Here is a 17,222-nt window from a genome sequence, read left to right on the forward strand (position 1 = left end):
GCAGTTTTAAATTTCCTTCAATGTCGCCTGCTCTGGCCCCTGTTAGTCAGTGCTGGTGGACACTGATAGTGTCTTGGGTGCCTTGAAAAGCGCTATATAAATCCATTATTATTATTATTATTATTATTATTATTATTATTATTATTATTATGTCGCTGATCATTTATTGCCATACATAAAATGTCATTTTTTGCCTGTTGCCAAATATCCTAAAATTAGCTTGGTCATAGTTCAACGATAGTGTATTGATCTCAGTCAGCTGATCTAAACCTTTGCTGTTGCGTCCGAGCTGTGTTGGATAAAGCTGCAGTAGAGCCACTGAGGTGCAGCTGTTTGCTCTAAAATCATGCAACACCCACTCAGTTTATAGACTCCTTCTAAAGAGGTTTCTTTTGGAAATGTTGCAGTGAGAGTTTGGCATTGTTATGATCTCACTTCTACTTTTGTGTGTCCATCAGAGCTGGAGCTGAGGCAGCAGCGGGGTGTCCTCTCTGCGGGTGCGTTGGTTTTGACCGTCAGGGACCGCCAGGAGCCGCTGGGCAGCGGCGGGGCAACGCTGAACGCTCTGCTGGTGGCCGCGGAGCACCTGAGCAGCAGAGCCGGGCACACAGTGAGTCCTCAGCCGCTCTCCTTCACCTGATCCTTAGTGACCATGACCCTGCAAAAACCAGAGAACCCAAAGATGTGCCCGTTGTTTTCAACTAGAAAGCACATGATCTCCTCGGATCGTTTCTCTCTGCGTGATTCTCGGTTTAGAATAATCCTCCTTCGTCTTAGCTTTGTCTCAGTCTGAAACATGCTGCTTTAGCTCCTCCCACTGCAACAGGAGACAAACTGTCACACGTCCTTTATGCGATCACCTGTTTTTCTCTCAGGTGGTGACTGCCGACGTCCTGGATGACGCTTACATCCTCATCCTCCACACGGTGAGTCACACAGCAGCGCCTCTCTGATGTTTTTGTGCCGCGGCTGATTTTTCCGATCCGTCCTCAGGGTCGGGACTTTCCCTGGAGCTCCTGCAGCCGAGCGTTCTGCTGGCTTCCCGAAGAGAAGCCCGATCAGAAGGTCCAGGCTCCAGTCTGCTGTCTGGATCTGCTGCTGGACCGCCTCAGCAACCAGGTGAGCTTCCACACCGTCCCCAGAAAGACCCTTTAAACGTGGGATGCAGCAGGGTTGCGTGTCGGGGCCACTTCAGTTTGCCTTGAATCGCTGAACACTGTTGTGTTTTCGTTCAGATCTGTCCCGGTTCTCCTCCCGGTGTTTGGGTCTGCAGCACCGACATGATCCTCGCCGTCCCTCCTGACTTTGGTAAGTGTGCCACACACAGTACTCTCAGTGCACACATACAGTACTACTGCATGCTGGTAGAGCACAGTGAGAGGGTCGAAGCCCCGGTGATCCTGGAAACGTCATGAATTTAATCGAACCATCCCCCTCCTCCTCGTCGCGCTTTCCTGTTGGTCAGGTTTGTCCTGGGACGGATTCTCAGGTGTTCGGGTTTTGGCGTTACCTGGTGACATCACCTATGCAGCCAATCATGGGGTCTACCTGTCCGACTCACAGGTGCTCACTTAGTTCATTCACACCTTTTTTCCATGTGCTCTCCTCTTTTCTCTTTTGAATATTTAAATGTTGTTTTCCGTCAGGGACGAGTCAGAGACATCATCTATCGAGGAACCAAAGAGCAGATCCAGCGCGCTGCAATGCCTGATGGGAAAGTGCCACTGGTGCGTCTTCTAGCTCAAATCAAACACACCTTTTAATTCTCCAGGAGAAGCCATTTAGGCTCAAACTGAAACACATCACAAAGTCACTGACAGATTCTCCACGGCCGAATACTTTAAGACTCATTTTATACTTTTAATCATTTTAATATAATTGTGATTTTTTTTAATGTCATTTTGAGCCTTTGTGTTTAATAATCACTCTGCACATGTTGGTTTATGCTCATGGTGAGGTGTGTGTCTGCAGGTGTCGGGTCCGGTCTTCTTCAGCAGGTCCGTGTCTGAGAAGTTACTGCAGACTCACGTCACGCCGCCTCTGGACGGCTGCACTTACCTGGGGCTGGACTCTGGAGCTCCGCCCCTCCAGGTACGTGTATTTGTCATCCAGGGAAGTTAGTCTGGAAGAGAACTAAGACTTGGAGATGTCATGATGAAGGATGAGAGTTTCAAGTGGAAAAAAAAGATAAATACGAGAAAGTTGCTGAAGTTGTGTAATGGAAAGAAAAAATGTTTTTTGGATTAAAATAAATTAAATATATGAAATTAAACACCAAATATATGATACATGAAACAATGAAAGTCCATAACCCAAGCATTGATGTGATCTACAAAAAATAGATCAAAATATTATATGTGTGTAAAAATGAAGTGAAATGATTTGTAATTAAAAATGAAAAGAAAAAACAATCCTTTCACTAAATCGAGAAATATGAGTTTTAACAAAACAACTAAAGTTTGAGTTACGATGCTGATTTTATAAAGTGCGTGACTGTGAGTCCCGCCCACAGGACTAACATGACCTCTGACCTGTACTCGTTTGCCCGAGATCATAATCCCGGTTTGAAACATCGACACTGAGCGGCGTGAATCACCGTGGAGACGATGTTGGGCTTTTTGTAACGACTTTTGTTTGTCGGGCGAGTCGCAGTCATCGTCATGGCTACTAGACATCTAACCGTAGAAAGTTCAGATCCATCACGCGTGACGATGAGGCCCTCACACGACGAGACGTGCTGCGTTCAAGGCGTTACAGAGTTACCTGCTCCGACAGATGGCCGGCTGTAATTTAACGTCCTGTCGTCCATATTTAAAAGCAGCGGCACGAGCTGGAGCGATAAAGATTCCCGAGTTGTTTCCTGGTGGATGCTGATGTGACTCCTCGCTGTGGTTCCTCCTCAGGTGTCTCTCTTCCTGGACGTGTTAAAGTGTCTCTGCTCGGATCTGACTCGGGATCAGTTTGTGAGCGAGGAGCGAGCCGGCTGCAGTTCAGCGGTCGGGCCGCAGGGGGCGGTGGTGAGGAGCGGCAGGGCAGAGCTGTGGAGGATCCTGAGAGGAGCTCTGCTGAGTCTGGGTCAGTTTCTCCGCCTCCTCCGTTCGCTCTTTCTTTCTTTCTTTCTTTCTTTATTTAGGACAGTGCATGTTAATGAACATAAATGTAAAAAAAAAAATCACATGAATGTAAACATACCAGATTATAGCCAAGGGCTAATTTCCATCTGTTGTCCTTAAGCATAAAAATAGACATAATAATTCATAAAAATTCATCATTCATTCATAATAAAAACTCCATCACCAAACTTACACATACACACCATTCTGTTCCCAAATAAAACATTAAAACTATACAACTCATACATGATCACACACTTGATTTGTCCATAACCAGTTTTTAACCTTTGCCTTAAACAAATTGAGTGTAGAGCATTCTCTAATGGGTTGAGGAAGACTGTTCCACAGATGGCCTCCTGGACAGAGAGGACGTTCTGCCCAAATGCTGTCCGTCTGTGGGGTATAAACAAGTCTCCTCGGATTGTAGCTCGAGTGGTCCTGTCTGAGCTTTCTTTATGCCTAATGAACTGCTTTAGTGGTGGTGGAGCAAGGGAGTGTAAGACTTTATATATTAAACTCACTCTTTAAGTTTCACTAAGTTATTGAAGTTCAGTAATTTATGTTTTTTTAACACATGACAGTGGTGGTGGGAAGTCGGTTTTTTGTCAAGTAGTTTTAAACTTCTTTTATAAATGTTTTCAATAGTTTTAAGTGTTGTTGGACAAGCAAGTGACCAGGACGTCAAACAATAGTCCATATGAGAGATGATCATTGAGTAAAAATAAGTTTTTGCAACATTCATATTTAAATTATTACGTATATGATTAAAATTTCGATTATTAAATTTAAGTACCTGGGACACTTTATTTATGTGACTCTTGAAGGATAATGTTGGGTCTAGAATGACCCCAAGATATTTAAATTCTGGAGCTAATTCAAGCTCTACTCCATCCAGGAATATGTTTGACTGCTTCAAGTTTAAGGGGCGTTTTGAAAAATACATACCGACAGTTTTTGAGGTGTTCAACATTAGGCATGAGTCCTCCAGCCAGCTATGCATTAATGCTAAAGCAGCTGTAAGATCTTTTGCCACCTGCTGGACACTATTTGCTTGCGTATATATAACTGCATCATCTCGCATACATTTGAGTAAATATATTTGGACAGACTTCAGGTAAGTTATTGATAAAAAGAGAGAACAATAAGGGCCCAAGAACAGATCCTTGAGGAACCCCTGTATCACAGTCTAAATATGGAGATTTAACCCCATCCAACACCACACACTGTTTCCTGTGTGAGAGATATGAGGCAAACCACTGAAGAGCCTGACTGGAGATATTAAACCGAGTCAATCTGGACAACAATATCTGATGGTTTACAGAGTCGAAAGCCTTCCTCAGATCTAAAAATACAGCTCCAACACAGGGACTCTTGTCCAGCAAGCTCTTCAAGTTCTCCACTAACATACACAGGGCAGTATCTGTGGAGTGATGTGCCCGAAAGCCAAACTGCAATGGATGTAATGAGGGTTGGGTGTTTTCTAGGTGAGCAGTGAGGAGTTTAACCACCCACTTCTCAGCTATTTTAGATACGACCGGGAGTATGCTTATGGGGCGATAATTAGCCATGTCAGTCTTCACACCTGCTTTGAAAATTGGTGTAACTGCAGCAATTTTCCAATCTGTTGGAACAATGGAGTGTTTGAAAGACATATTCAAAACATGAGTTGTTGGACGTACAAGAAAATCCATATGTTCCTTTAGGAAGTTTGTGTTAATACCATATACATCAAGTGCTTTTGATTGTTTTAAACCTGTAATTAGTTTAGCAACTTCAGTGTCTGAAATATGAGTGATGGTGAACAAATTTTGACCAACATCATTCACATTATCAGAGCATATGACTGAGTCGAAGCTCTGACTGATCTCCTTAACAGATGAAATAAAGAAAGTGTTTAAGTTACTGGCAATAGATAGAGGCTCTCTAACAATAGAGTTATTTACATAAAGTTCAATTGTGTTTTTACTTTTGTTTGAATGACGGCCGTTGCCTGCTGACATGTCCTCGTTTCACAGTGTACGTCCCCGGCGGTCGCTACGACTACCTGACTCTGTCTGGGAAGGCGCACGTCGACCGACTGAGCCGCGATTGGACGGGGAGAAACACTCTCTCGCATATCCAGGTGATTGTTCCTGCCTCCATCCTTTATGTACAGTTTATGAATAACTAAGCGCTTCCCCGACTCCAGCTATGTTGTCAAAATGAAATAAATACATCAGAAAATGACAAGTGAATTCATTCAAACTGGAAATACATGTTAAACACATTAAAATATTTTTATATGTTAATTCCTTAAATGTGTCGTTAATTAATGAAACTACATTACGAAGTTTTGTAAAAACATGTAGTTGTTTTACAGTTTGATGAATTATGTCACGTTCTCTGTCCTGCTGTGTGTCTCGAGCGTCTTTCAAAGCTTTTCTTTTAATGTTTTTATTTAAAGGGACAGTACATATGCACCTGTGACTTAATTTGAAATGCATTCTGGGATACCCGGTGTCCAAGGACTTCCCAGCAGAGGCTCTGCCACTCCATCAGGATATTATCTAGGATCTCTCTGAACTGCAAAATAATAATAAGTTTTCAAAATAAAACGACTTCATATTTTGAATTGTTTATTCTCTCGACCCTCCATACGTGATGTGGAATGATTTCTGACTGAAGGACGACAGCTTATTTCCACAGATTTGATCATCAGCGGAAAATTCACGGAGGGTTCATTTAGTGAGACAAATGTCACGCAAGCGCAGCGATGACTGCAGTTCTTGTTGTGGCCACCAGAGGTCAGGCCTCCATTATTGATCAATCAACAAGCGTTTAACTCTGCTCCACTTCCTGTTTCATCAGAACGAGGACGTGTTGAGCGAAGGAGGTCGGGTGATCAATAGCGTTTTGGAGGGAGCCGTTTCCGTGGCTGCAGGAGCAGTGGTGCAACACTGCCACCTACAGGTGGGGCGGAGTTTCAGACCCAGACTGTATTCTGACTGCACTCTCCTGAGAGCGGAGTCTAGTATTTCCACACTGCATGTTTCTCCAGACATGATGTTAGATCAGAAGCAGGAAGTCAGTGTTTTTATGGAGACAACGTGTCAACATTTCCACCGTCTGACCGTCAGGGTCCTCTGGACGTCCCAACAGGCTGTCTGCTGTCGGGTCTCGAGCTGTCGACCTCACCAAGTCTCCGGCTCCTGCCTCTCAGCAGTGACATCATCATCCAGGGACATCGGATTGAGCTGGGGGAGCTGCAGCTGTACGTCTACACGGTGATGGGAGCGCACGACGACCTGGAGGTAAAACACAGGAGATCTTTATATTCTCCTGGGCCGCCGCCTCCTCTGGGCATATGTGGCGTTCCAGTGTTATCTGATGTCTCCTCCTCTTCCTCAGATCTCCTCTGACGACAACAACGCTTCCTTCCTCAACCAGACGTGGAACAACTTCTACAGCAGGACGGGAACACAGTAAGACTCAGCACCTCTCACCCACAGCTGGTCCCTTAAACGGCTGGGCCCCCCCCCCCCGAGCCGTTCTTTATCTTAAAATGTGGGGGCGATCGTGGCTCAAGAGTTGGGAATTCGTCTTGTAATCGGAAGGTTGCCGGTTCGAACCCCGGCTTGGACGGTCTCGGCCGTTGTGTCCTTGGGCGAGACACTTCCCCCCGCTGCCTACTGGTGGCGCCAGTGTCTGGCAGCCTCTGTCAGTTACAATGTAGCTGCCATCAGAGGTGTGGACTCGAGTCACATGACTTGGACTCGAGTCAGACTCGAGTCATTAATTTTATGACTTTAGACTTGACTTGAAAAAATGTTCTAAGACTTGTGACTTGACTTGGACTTTTACACCAATGACCTGGGACTTGAATTGGACTTGAACCGGTTTACTTGAAAAGACTTGATATTTCACCCCAAATATAAAATTTAACATGCATATTATATAGAGATTGAAAATGTGACGTCATTCACGGGTAGAACCGCAAAGGATTCTGGGAACTCGTGGCAAGAGGTACTAGCGCACGCAGGCTTTCAATTAAAATCAGTTATACAGCGATAAAAAGAAACACAAAAATGTCAAGAAGCTGTTGTATTATTAACTGCAATAGCCGGTCGCATGACAGCCACGGGAAGCCGACGGGTAAAGAGATCGGTTGTTATCGGATTACGTCGTTGAAGAGAAATTGTTCGAGCCATGTTTCCGAAGTAACAAAGAGGCGACTGGATTGCAGCCATTCAAAGATCAAATATAACGTCCCAGAACACTCCAGCTCACAGGTTAGTCTGCTCCAAGCATTTACACGAAGGTCAGTGTTTTTTAGTAGTTAATGCGTCATTTTCATAACATAATTGGTGATATAGGTTACAAGCAAGTCTGGCGCTGAACAGAAATTGTCGCGCTATGCTCCTTTATTTATTGTGCATAAATAGTGAATTGTCCTGACACAATATTGCGTTTCGCTTCTGTTATTATGGTACACTGACAAAAACATATACTTTTATTCACAGGATAAAACAGTTGTTTTGTATCACTAATTGCCCAGTACGATTACAGCATACAGTATTATTGTCACTGCTACATTTCTGTGATGAACCAGAAATTATTTCCACTACTAATTAATTACCGTTGAGCTCAAAGGTCCTATTAATAAACGGTTAACGAATGTGTATTTATGACGACGATTTGTGAGACTGGTAAACTTATGATACGTACGATGGTCTTTACTTTCTACACGGTGCATTTCAAGGTCCTGCACCCATCCGTCGGTAAACTGTACCTGGGCTTGTTGCAGTGACCTGAAGTTACTAAACTTCATGAGTGTATGCACTCACTCCAAGAACCGTATAATTATAAATATGCATATAAATATGCTACGATGAGATAGCTGACTTCATCTAACTAGCAAATGTTGTCCAGGCTACGTTGGTGATGCAGTTTTTTTTAATGTGTATGATATTTTTGTCATGCGATTTTAAAGCCGGTCCTACAACCGCATCCAAGAATAACATGCAGCTTATCTCAGAACTGTCGGTGAAAATTATTCTTGGAGCTAGGTTTAATTGAGCTGCATTTTAAAGAGGTGCAATTTCACAATTTGTGTATATTTTCTAAGTTCACTATTTTGTCATGTGTTGAGAAAAACACAGATTTTAAAATTACATGGTCTAATATTTACATTTAGCATAACTGCAACATTATTTTTTCGTTTTTTTTTTTTTAAAGACTCGAAAGGACTTGAAATTCAAAATTTCAGACTTGTGACTTTACTCGGACTTTTACACCAGTGACTTGAGACTCGACTCTGACTTGCCTGACATTACTTGAGACTTGACTTGAGACTTGAGGATAAAGACTTGAGACTTACTTGAGACTTGCAAAACAATGACTTGGTCCCACCTCTGGCTGCCATCACCATCATTTACATTTTATGTAAATGAAACAGTGAAATAAGTGAAATAAAAAGTTCTCCTGAATATGAAGAACTTCACAATAAAAGCCTCATTAAAAAATTCATAATTTATGCCTGTTCAACACTGGAAATTAATTGGAAATACATACAGGAAATGCTGAGATTTATAAAAAAAAAGAATTAAAAAATACAAAAATATGATTGATTAGTCTAATCAAGAAAGAACTACAACTGTGGAGGTAAAAGAATTCCCACCTGACCAGATGTGCTTCATCTTTCCCTCCTCCTCCTCCCAACACTCACGTCGTGTCCTCGGCTGCACAGCTTCAGGTTTTAGTTCAGAAACAGTTAAACTTCCATCTGTTTGATGTAGTTTGAGCTGAGACTTCTGGATGGAAAACTTTTGTTTTTATGTCAGTATGTTAGTCATATTAATGACATCGTTGACCTCCTGACCTCCACAAATGTCACATGTGTGTGGTTGTGTCTCTGTGCGTGTCCTCAGGTCGGAGGAGCTGTGGCTTCGAGGAGAACGGCGCTCCCTCCTGGAAGCTCGCCTCTTCCCAGTCCTCCACCCCAGAGGAGGTGCTGTGGGTCTAGAGGGAGGCGTGGCCTGGCTGCTGGGGGGGGGCGGCTGCCTGGGAGGGTGGAGGGAGGCGTGGAGGCTTTCTTTGAAGGAGGTGCTGTTGCTCACCCACCAGGAGACGGAGCTACAGCGAAGGGAGGAGCTGCTGTTCCTGGTGGGAAGGCGGCGTGTGGCCGACGCCCTGAGGGGGCGCTCGGACGTCTGCCTGCTGCCTTGCTTCAGGGCCGCTGTGCTGGGAGGCCAGCAGGGGGCGCTGCTGGAAGCTCTGGACAGCAGTGAGTGTCCGCTCCTCTATGATGGGCCCATAGAAACAGCCAGTTTTGGCTCCTCCTTCTGTGTATCAAATAAGTTTTCTGATTGGCCAGTTTCAGGAAACTTGCTGAGGTTCCTTTGGTAATTCTAGTTTGTTTTCAGTCGCTGCAGGGAGCAATGAGCAGGGGGTGGAGCTCGGAGCAGATCTGGGCGTGGCTGCCCGCTGTCTCTCCTGCATCGCGGACGTGTTGGTGTGCATGGCCAGCGGGCGGGGAGGTCTGAGGAGCGGGCCAGCGGCTAATGAAGCCTGGAGCTCCGCCTACGCCATGTTGGAGGAGGGTGACCTGAGGGGCGGAGTCCACGCACTCACCGTGCAGCGGCAGCACTGGCTCAGCAGGTGGGCGCTGCACTGTTTGTGTCACATGGTCTGGCTGATATAACGATGGTAAACGCCTTGGGTGTTGCTGCCTCCTACAGGCCTGATCTGCTGGTGCGGGCGGCGCGGCACTACGAAGGCGCCGGACAGGTGCTGTTACGGAAGGCTGTGATGTCATCTCAGAGATTCATCTCCATTGGACAGGGCAAAGTCCAGCCCCTTGGACAGTGGCAGGAAATGGAGTGTCCAGCTAGGCTGGATTTAGCAGGTTATTGGATAAAGGGTCATGGTGCATTCAGGGGCAGTTGGTCCTTTAGACGCTGACCCTGTGTCTGTGTTTCAGGCGGCTGGAGTGACACTCCACCAATCGCATTCGAGCACGGGGGCTCCGTCACAAACGTTGCAGTGAAGGTCGACGGGAAGCGTCCTATTGGTGCTAGAGCACGTCGCATCTCCGAGCCCCGCCTCCTGCTGGTCAGCTACACTGGAGGGCGGAGCAGTGGGATTTCCACGGAGACGGCGTGCGACAGCCTGGATGACCTGAAGGATTACAGTCAGCCTCACGCTCCCGGTAAATCGTTTACCGGCTAAACTGGGACAACAGGAAGGAAGTGGGAAGCTGACTGTGTGTGTCTGTGCGTTACAGGAGCGCTGCTGAAGGCGGTGTGTGTCTGTAGTGGGCTGGTGTCCCTGACCTCCCAGCATCCTCTGGGGCATCAGCTGATGGAGCGGTGGGGAGGAGGGGTGGAGCTCCACAGCTGGTCGGAGCTGCCGACGGGATCGGGATTGGGTGAGAAACAGGAAACAGAGCTTGTAGGTGATGGAGGAGTTCAGCACTTTGATTGGTCCTCTTTCTGCAGGTACCAGCAGCATCCTGGCGGGGGCGCTGTTGGCCGCGGTGTACAGGTGTACCAGGCGAACCTATGACACGGACTCCCTGATCCACGCCGTTTTGTACCTGGAGCAGATTCTTACCACAGGTTTGTCACGCCCTTCATCACTAAACACCTTCTCCTGCTCCTTCTCATCTTCCTCCTCCTCCTCCTGCAGGTGGAGGCTGGCAGGATCAGGTGGGGGGTCTGGTAGGCGGAGTAAAGGTGGGTCGATCCAGAGCATCCCTCCCCCTGCAGGTGCAGGTGGAGCGTCTCAGTCTTCCTGAGGAGTTCTCGCTTGCTCTGGAGCAGCACCTCCTGCTGGTCTACACCGGGAAGACCCGGCTGGCCCGAAATCTGCTGCAGGTGGGTACTTTCAGGATCAACCAATGAGACGCTCTCTGTGTACGAGCACGCTCCTTAATTCTGCTGCTTAAAAAACACTGGCAGCACCACGACGTGCGGCTCCTCAGGAGTTTTAAAGGCAGGTTAGGAGCACTCCTCCCCCTCCTCACCCACTGACGGGGGAGAGAGGGGGAAGGAGCCTGCTTCCTGAAGTCCAGCCGTAGGATGGTTAAGCTCACATCTGTCCTCCACCCTCCTGTAATCATCCTGCTGCATGTACCTGGAGGCTGGAAAACACCTGTGCTGCTCAGACTGCGGTCCACCTGTCGGGTTGTCTGGCTGCACGTCTTTGTTCCCAGGACTGATCAGACATCACAATAATGACGATGACGATGATGATGATGGTGGTGGTGGTGGCATCCTCCACACTGATACAGGGCTGGTAGACAAACTGCAGCAGCTTCAGATGGCGGGTTGAGGTTTCCTGTCTCCAGAATCTCTGAAGGCGGAGCCATCAGGGGCAGCAGCTTGGCCTGGCCGGAGTCTGCACATCTCTCTCCTGAGGGGGATGGAGCTGCAGGCGAGGGTGGAGGTGGAGCTGTTGGAGTGGGCTCTCCTTTCTTTCCTGTCTGCTCCACTCTCAGCTCCTCTTTCATGTTAAAAAGTTAAAAACAAAAGTCGATTCATGAAGTCAAAGAGGAGAAAAGTGAAACTCGTCAAAGTAAAAACAAGCAGAGCGAATGTGACAAGACTCCGAGTAACAGAGAGCCGTCAGGGTTGGAATAAAGCTGCTGAGATGGTGATGATGATGATGATGTGTGTCCTGCATGCAGGATGTGGTCCGCAGCTGGTACAGCCGCCTGCCGTCGATGGTGCAGAACGCCCAGCAGCTGGTGTGTAATTCAGAGGAGTGCGCTCGGGCCTGCGTGGACGGTGAGACGCTTCAGTGGGACATTTCCTACATTTCCCAGAATGCAGTGTGCCCAACGTCAGTGTGTTTCAGAAAGGCTAAATGACCACTTCCTCTACAGGTTCTCTGTCCAGGCTGGGGGAGTGTCTGGACCGCTCGTGGCAGCAGAAGAAGCTGATGGCCCCGGGCTGCGAGCCAGCGTCAGTGCACGCTATGATGGAGGCCCTGCGGCCGCTGGTCCTGGGCCAGAGTCTGGCCGGGGCCGGTGGTGGCGGCTTCCTTTACTTGCTGACTCGAGAGCCCCGACAGCGGGAGGCGGTGCTGCAGGTCCTCAACAACATGCCGGTAAGAATTGGTCAGGGTCAGAGGTCAAATTTATTCTATTCTATGAATAGAACAAACATAAATACAAGACCTGAGTCAGTGCTACGCTGTACATTCATGTAATACCACTTTGAACCACAGGGCGGAGCAGCGAGTCCAACGTGTCTCCGTTTGATGTCGTTCAGCTTTAATAAACCCACACATTCACAGGTTCTCTTTACAGGAGACGGTACAGTTTGTTCAGCAAAGCTTTTACAACAGCAGTTGACCTTTGACCTTTAGTCAGGAAAGATGACTTCACAACCCACTGGGGCCTCAAATAAACCCTGTCATTAGTTTTAAAGCTTAACTCAGGTTTAAAATCTTTAGTTCAAAACGTGTCAGAGCTGCTCCTGTAAAACAAAGTTTATAATGAGCTCAGTGTGGACTGATCTCGACCGTTTATTTTCTACTCTTGACTCTGGATGATGTCACAGAGAGGCGTCTAATCAGAAGAAGCAAGCTTAAAAAAAAAAAGCCTAAGGTGGGAGGAGCTAAATTGTCTTGTTTTCTACGGGGCTGGCGTGTGATACAGGAGGATTATTCTGAACTGTGGATCATGCCAAGCTGCTCTGGCAGAGCAGAGTAATTCCTGACCATCTGTCCTGTGTTGATGGTTTCTGGTGTGTTTCAGGGTCTGGGAGACTTCAGCGTCCACTCTGTGGAGCTGGACATGGACGGACTCACAGTCCTTGCACCGTTAACCTGAGAACGCTCGTCGTTCCTCAGCTTCAATCATGAGCAGTGATGAAGAGGAGACAAAGAAGAGCTGTGTTCAAAGTTTGTGTTCTGGTTTTGTAGGAATCTGATTTTATAAATCAAACTGATTAATCAGGAGCATTGATCTGTATCTTGGCAGAATAAATAAAAGCTCCGTTTTGGACTGTTTGAGTCCGTGTCCTCATCCAAAGACGGCCATGTTTGTTCCTCAGTTTGTTTTCAGTCAAGTTTTATTAGTAAAAAAGACAAAATCCAGATGATCTCAAACAGACATTCTGTAGGTAAAAAACATTGAACTATACAACGTGAATTGAGCAGAATTTATATACAGATGTACATCAGCAGTCGGACTGATCCAGGCTTCAGTCGTCGTCCTCATCCTCAGCGGGCAGCGGCCGGGCTCTGCGGACAAAAACCAAACTGATCAACATCAGCGTCAAACTTCCCACAGGGCGCTGGAACACAAACGCCACGTCCTGAATAAGTAAAATCTGTCATTCAGTCGAGCGGCGTCAGCGGCGAGTTTGAGGCCTCTCCTCAGATTTTAGCATCATCCATGCAGCAATCGGTTACTCACCCATGTTTGAACCAAACAGCTGTCTCACTTTTGATCGATTTAAAACTATTTAATATCAGTTTTTAACTTTTAATGACTTTCAAGACCTACAAGGAGCTGCAGATCAGTCCAGACAGGTGAGTCTGAAGCTATAAAAGCAACGATTTGAGGAAAAGAAATAATCAGATTATCGTCAGCTGCTGTATTTGAGGTGTTTTTGGGACAAATCAGCTGAGAAGCATGGCTACAGTGTTCCTAATAAACTGGACATTGAGTTTCCTGGTACCACTTGATGCCGTTTGCTTTAATTCAATGACCATGAGGGAATATAATTTTTAAAACAAACCTGCAGAGTTAAAATGCTTTCATTTTTCAAAATAAAAGCACTCCATCTCTGCGTTTTTACATTTGATAGCTGCAGACTCTGCTGAAGGTTTCCGGTGAACCCTCAGAAACCGGCCTCTGATGGGTGACTGAACAGAGAGGTTCCTGATCCATAAGTGACCATATAAAGCTTCATGCCGATCCAAACTCTGGATCACGCTCTTTGGGTACGGGAAAGCATCAGCTCCCGTTGACACCGGCCTCCGTTTCATACAGCATTCATTCAAATGTTGCATCTCACGCAGCACGCAGCTGGTGTTATAGCGAATCAAACTAGCCTGGCCCACGTATCACAGCAGCAGGTACAGCTCCACACTGAAATAATCTGAGGTGAAACTAACAGCTCATCACACAGCAGCAAACCTCGGCTGAGCTTCAGCTCTCATTTTGTGTGTGTTTTAAAAGGAGTTTGGGACACAAGTTCCCTGAAGAGGTTTCAAATAAAGCACAACACATACTTCCTGTTGGCTTTTGACATCCCGCTGCCTCCGGCCTCTTCATCATCCTCCACCTCCTGGGGCCGCCTGTTCTCCTTCTCCATCTTCCTGGGGGGACCGCCAAAAAAGTCCCCGATGCCCTTCTGCCAGGTCGGGGTGGGACGAGGACACACGGGGTTCCCACCAGTGTATTTGTTCTTTGCTGCAAGTTACAACAATTACAGCAGCCTCAGTACGTGAAGTGTGTGTGTGTGTGTGTGTGTGTGTGTGTGTGTGTGTGTGTGTGTGTGTGTGTGTGGTGAAACTAGGACTGACCAGGTGTGGGGGACTGGCTGCTGGAGGCAGCGTTGGATGAACTGGCACCCAGAGACTTCCGGGGGGCAGAAGCTGCAACAGCTGCAAATGAAATGCATGAAACCAGCTGATTATGAAGGATCCAGTAAGAAACCAGTAGAAGTTCACCGAGGACCAAAGCTGAGCCAAATGAACGTAAAGAGAGTAAAGTCTCATTTGCAGAATGTTAAATCAAAGTTCAAAGAAAGCTTGTTAAAAACCTAAAATAGCTGCAAAGTGAATGAGAGCAGTTCACTGCTATTTAAACTGGGTCTTTAAGGAAGCAGAGCAGGTCTAAATTTTAATTCTTATCCGTTGGGTGTTGGAAGAAATGTAAGCCAAATTCACCAGAAGGTCCCAGAACTTAATAAACATGCATTCATTATGGACGGTAACACGCGTGGCATCTATGGTAAAGAGAGACGCCTTAATTATTTAATATGCGAATGGACTTTTGTGAGGCGTGCGCACAAAGACGCACCGCGGCGCTCAAAACTGGCGCCAGTTTGCAGTAAACGTCGTACAAACTTTGGGAAAGGGTCATTAAAGATGACACCTCGTGAGATGAATGAGAACATTAAGCTAGAACCTTTGACTCCGATGATAAAAAGACAATTAAATGTTTTAATTTAAATATCTTCGCCTCTCCCGGAGAACCCGAGAGGGCAGCAGACCAGCCTCCGTGTTGGCGGGAGGCTGATTTTAGGAAGCCGTGCGGTGGATTTACACACAAACTTCATCTGACAGTCTTCTTTCAATTATTTTAGTGTAAAAAATAAATATGATACGTTAACTACTCTTCTTCGAGACTACATTTGTATGATTTTACCAGCTTTGGCTCAGCGCCGCCTGCCAGCCAGACTACCTTACAAAACAGACGTGTTCTTGTACAAACAAGCTTTAAAGACCTAAATTCTGATTGAATGCCTTTAACTTGTTGCCGTACCTTTTCTGTATGATCCGGGCACACTATCGGCTTTTGTCCTCACCATGTTGGCAGCGGGTTTTACAGTAAGCCGACACTCCTACCTGAAATCCGCGAACCGCAGTGAACCGAGCACCGTCCCGCCTCGGTTTAAAACCAACAGGCGGATGGGGCGGGAGACTTCTTCTTCTCTTACTTCTATAGTGGTAGACTCCACGAATAGCTGGAACACAAGTTTGCCCCTCATAGGTGAATGTGTGTAACTGCAGCTCCCACCATTTTATTCTTCCACTGTATGGATGATTGTTTAAGCCACTGGCAGAAAAATAACGAAACAGAACATTTTCTTGGTAATCAGAAGTTTGAGTTATCAGGCTATTATCACAAAACTTCAAATTATGTATCTTCAAATTGCACCTTACTAACTCAAACTTCTGAGGAACTAGCGTTAACAACTTGACATTTTGAATGAAGTGAAAACTGAGATTTCTCGAACCTGAAATTTTATGAATGGCAATTTTTTTTAGTGGCGGAAACTTTGACATGAAGGTTGTTAAGACGAGTAGTAAATACTGCAATAAAAAATACTGTCGAAATTTCTGAAATACACTATAGTATGTTTAGTTTTTGTTCTGCTGTATTTATTTATTTTTCACTTCAATTAGTTGTTTTTTGGTCATATTGTATTTTTTATATAAATGAATGTTTTTTATAGGTTGTGTTTACACAATAAATTATAATGATTTTAGTAAATAAATTACAATGAAATACGTTAAAGATTTCATGATAGTAATACAATTATGGGGTATAATACTGCCGAAACGTCTTGAATACACTATTGTTTTTTCTTTGCTGAATTTGAAATATTTTGCATATGAAGCCAGTTTATCAAATTACATTTGTCGTTTGTTTTACTTGAATAATTTATTTTAGTATATAATTTTTTACTAATATTTTATCTTCATTTTTACTGTATTCCATTCAAATTTTTCTGTTTTTTCTGCTTTTTTTAAAAATTCAATTTAAAATTTCTATATATCTTTAAAAAAAAAAAAGTCAAGCTCCTTTTTGTGTATTTTTTTTTTTTACATTTTCTATGGTTTGATCATATTGAATTTTATTTGAGCGATTTTTTTATTGGCCTTTTTTAAACAATAAATTATACAATATATACAATAAAAATACAATAAACTATAAGGGTATCAGTAATTAAGATAATTCCAAAACACTTTAACAATTTCATACTAATACTATAATTATGCGGTAGAAACTTATATTTACTACTGATGTGTCGTTGGCGAACGAAACGGCTCTTAGAGCCGGCTCTTTGAAGTGAACGACGTGAGCCGTGGGTTTTTTTTTCATTATCTCACCCTCTCTCTCGCACTTTTTCCCGCTTCACTCCGCACGCGAGCCTTGTGCTTGCGCTGAGGGGAGGGGTGGTAGTTACACTCGCAGTAGCACAGGAACAGAGTGGGAGGGAGGGAGAGAGAAAGAGAGCCAGGGACAACAACGTCACATTAGAAAGGTATAGTAATCATCCACAACTATTTTCAGTTGCAGATGATAAAGGATTCAGAAAGTTTATTCATGCAGGTCCATATGACAGAGAATGTGCATCTTCTTTTTGTTTTCATATTTTAATTTAT

At 45.3% G+C, this 17,222-nt stretch overlaps 2 protein-coding genes across 2 annotated transcripts in view; one reads left to right on the forward strand and one right to left on the reverse strand.

Moving 5' to 3' along the window:
* Positions 1 to 13,131, forward strand: part of fcsk (fucose kinase) — a 21,133-nt gene extending 8,002 nt beyond the window's left edge. Inside the window, exons 2-23 of the mRNA XM_005936948.3 lie at positions 459 to 610; positions 876 to 926; positions 994 to 1,119; positions 1,236 to 1,308; positions 1,466 to 1,563; positions 1,647 to 1,727; positions 1,972 to 2,091; positions 2,904 to 3,075; positions 5,129 to 5,235; positions 5,961 to 6,062; positions 6,230 to 6,403; positions 6,501 to 6,574; positions 9,020 to 9,375; positions 9,515 to 9,749; positions 9,830 to 9,996; positions 10,072 to 10,299; positions 10,375 to 10,518; positions 10,589 to 10,708; positions 10,779 to 10,966; positions 11,779 to 11,878; positions 11,977 to 12,200; positions 12,853 to 13,131. Of these exons, the coding sequence (XP_005937010.1) occupies positions 459 to 610; positions 876 to 926; positions 994 to 1,119; positions 1,236 to 1,308; positions 1,466 to 1,563; positions 1,647 to 1,727; positions 1,972 to 2,091; positions 2,904 to 3,075; positions 5,129 to 5,235; positions 5,961 to 6,062; positions 6,230 to 6,403; positions 6,501 to 6,574; positions 9,020 to 9,375; positions 9,515 to 9,749; positions 9,830 to 9,996; positions 10,072 to 10,299; positions 10,375 to 10,518; positions 10,589 to 10,708; positions 10,779 to 10,966; positions 11,779 to 11,878; positions 11,977 to 12,200; positions 12,853 to 12,927 (3,167 nt within the window). The 3' untranslated portion in view covers positions 12,928 to 13,131. The remainder of the gene's footprint in view (positions 1 to 458; positions 611 to 875; positions 927 to 993; positions 1,120 to 1,235; positions 1,309 to 1,465; positions 1,564 to 1,646; positions 1,728 to 1,971; positions 2,092 to 2,903; positions 3,076 to 5,128; positions 5,236 to 5,960; positions 6,063 to 6,229; positions 6,404 to 6,500; positions 6,575 to 9,019; positions 9,376 to 9,514; positions 9,750 to 9,829; positions 9,997 to 10,071; positions 10,300 to 10,374; positions 10,519 to 10,588; positions 10,709 to 10,778; positions 10,967 to 11,778; positions 11,879 to 11,976; positions 12,201 to 12,852) is intronic.
* Positions 13,132 to 13,150: 19 nt separating this feature from the next.
* pclaf (PCNA clamp associated factor) lies at positions 13,151 to 15,753 on the reverse strand. The gene is made up of 4 exons (XM_005936949.3): positions 15,595 to 15,753; positions 14,631 to 14,711; positions 14,337 to 14,517; positions 13,151 to 13,340 (listed from the first exon to the last, which is right to left on the reverse strand). Exons 1-4 carry the CDS (start codon positions 15,638 to 15,640, stop codon positions 13,301 to 13,303), a joined length of 348 nt encoding a protein of 115 aa, XP_005937011.1. The 5' UTR covers positions 15,641 to 15,753; the 3' UTR covers positions 13,151 to 13,300.
* Positions 15,754 to 17,222: the final 1,469 nt, after the last annotated feature.

This window comes from Haplochromis burtoni, unplaced genomic scaffold, assembly GCF_018398535.1.
Source record: "Haplochromis burtoni strain Fernald_Lab_line unplaced genomic scaffold, NCSU_Asbu1 Contig_222, whole genome shotgun sequence".
Taxonomy (NCBI): Eukaryota; Metazoa; Chordata; class Actinopteri; order Cichliformes; family Cichlidae; genus Haplochromis; species Haplochromis burtoni.

Bases quoted from the DNA above. Each gene is read 5' to 3' on its own strand.
- pclaf (XM_005936949.3), bottom strand. From the start codon at position 15,640: ATGGTGAGGACAAAAGCCGATAGTGTGCCCGGATCATACAGAAAAG. The intron at 14,712-15,594 runs GTACGGCAACAA...TTTCATTTGCAG, and splicing joins GCCCGGATCATACAGAAAAG to CTGTTGCAGCTTCTGCCCCC. The intron at 13,341-14,336 runs GTATGTGTTGTG...TTTTGTCCGCAG, and splicing joins ATGTCAAAAGCCAACAGGAA to AGCCCGGCCGCTGCCCGCTG.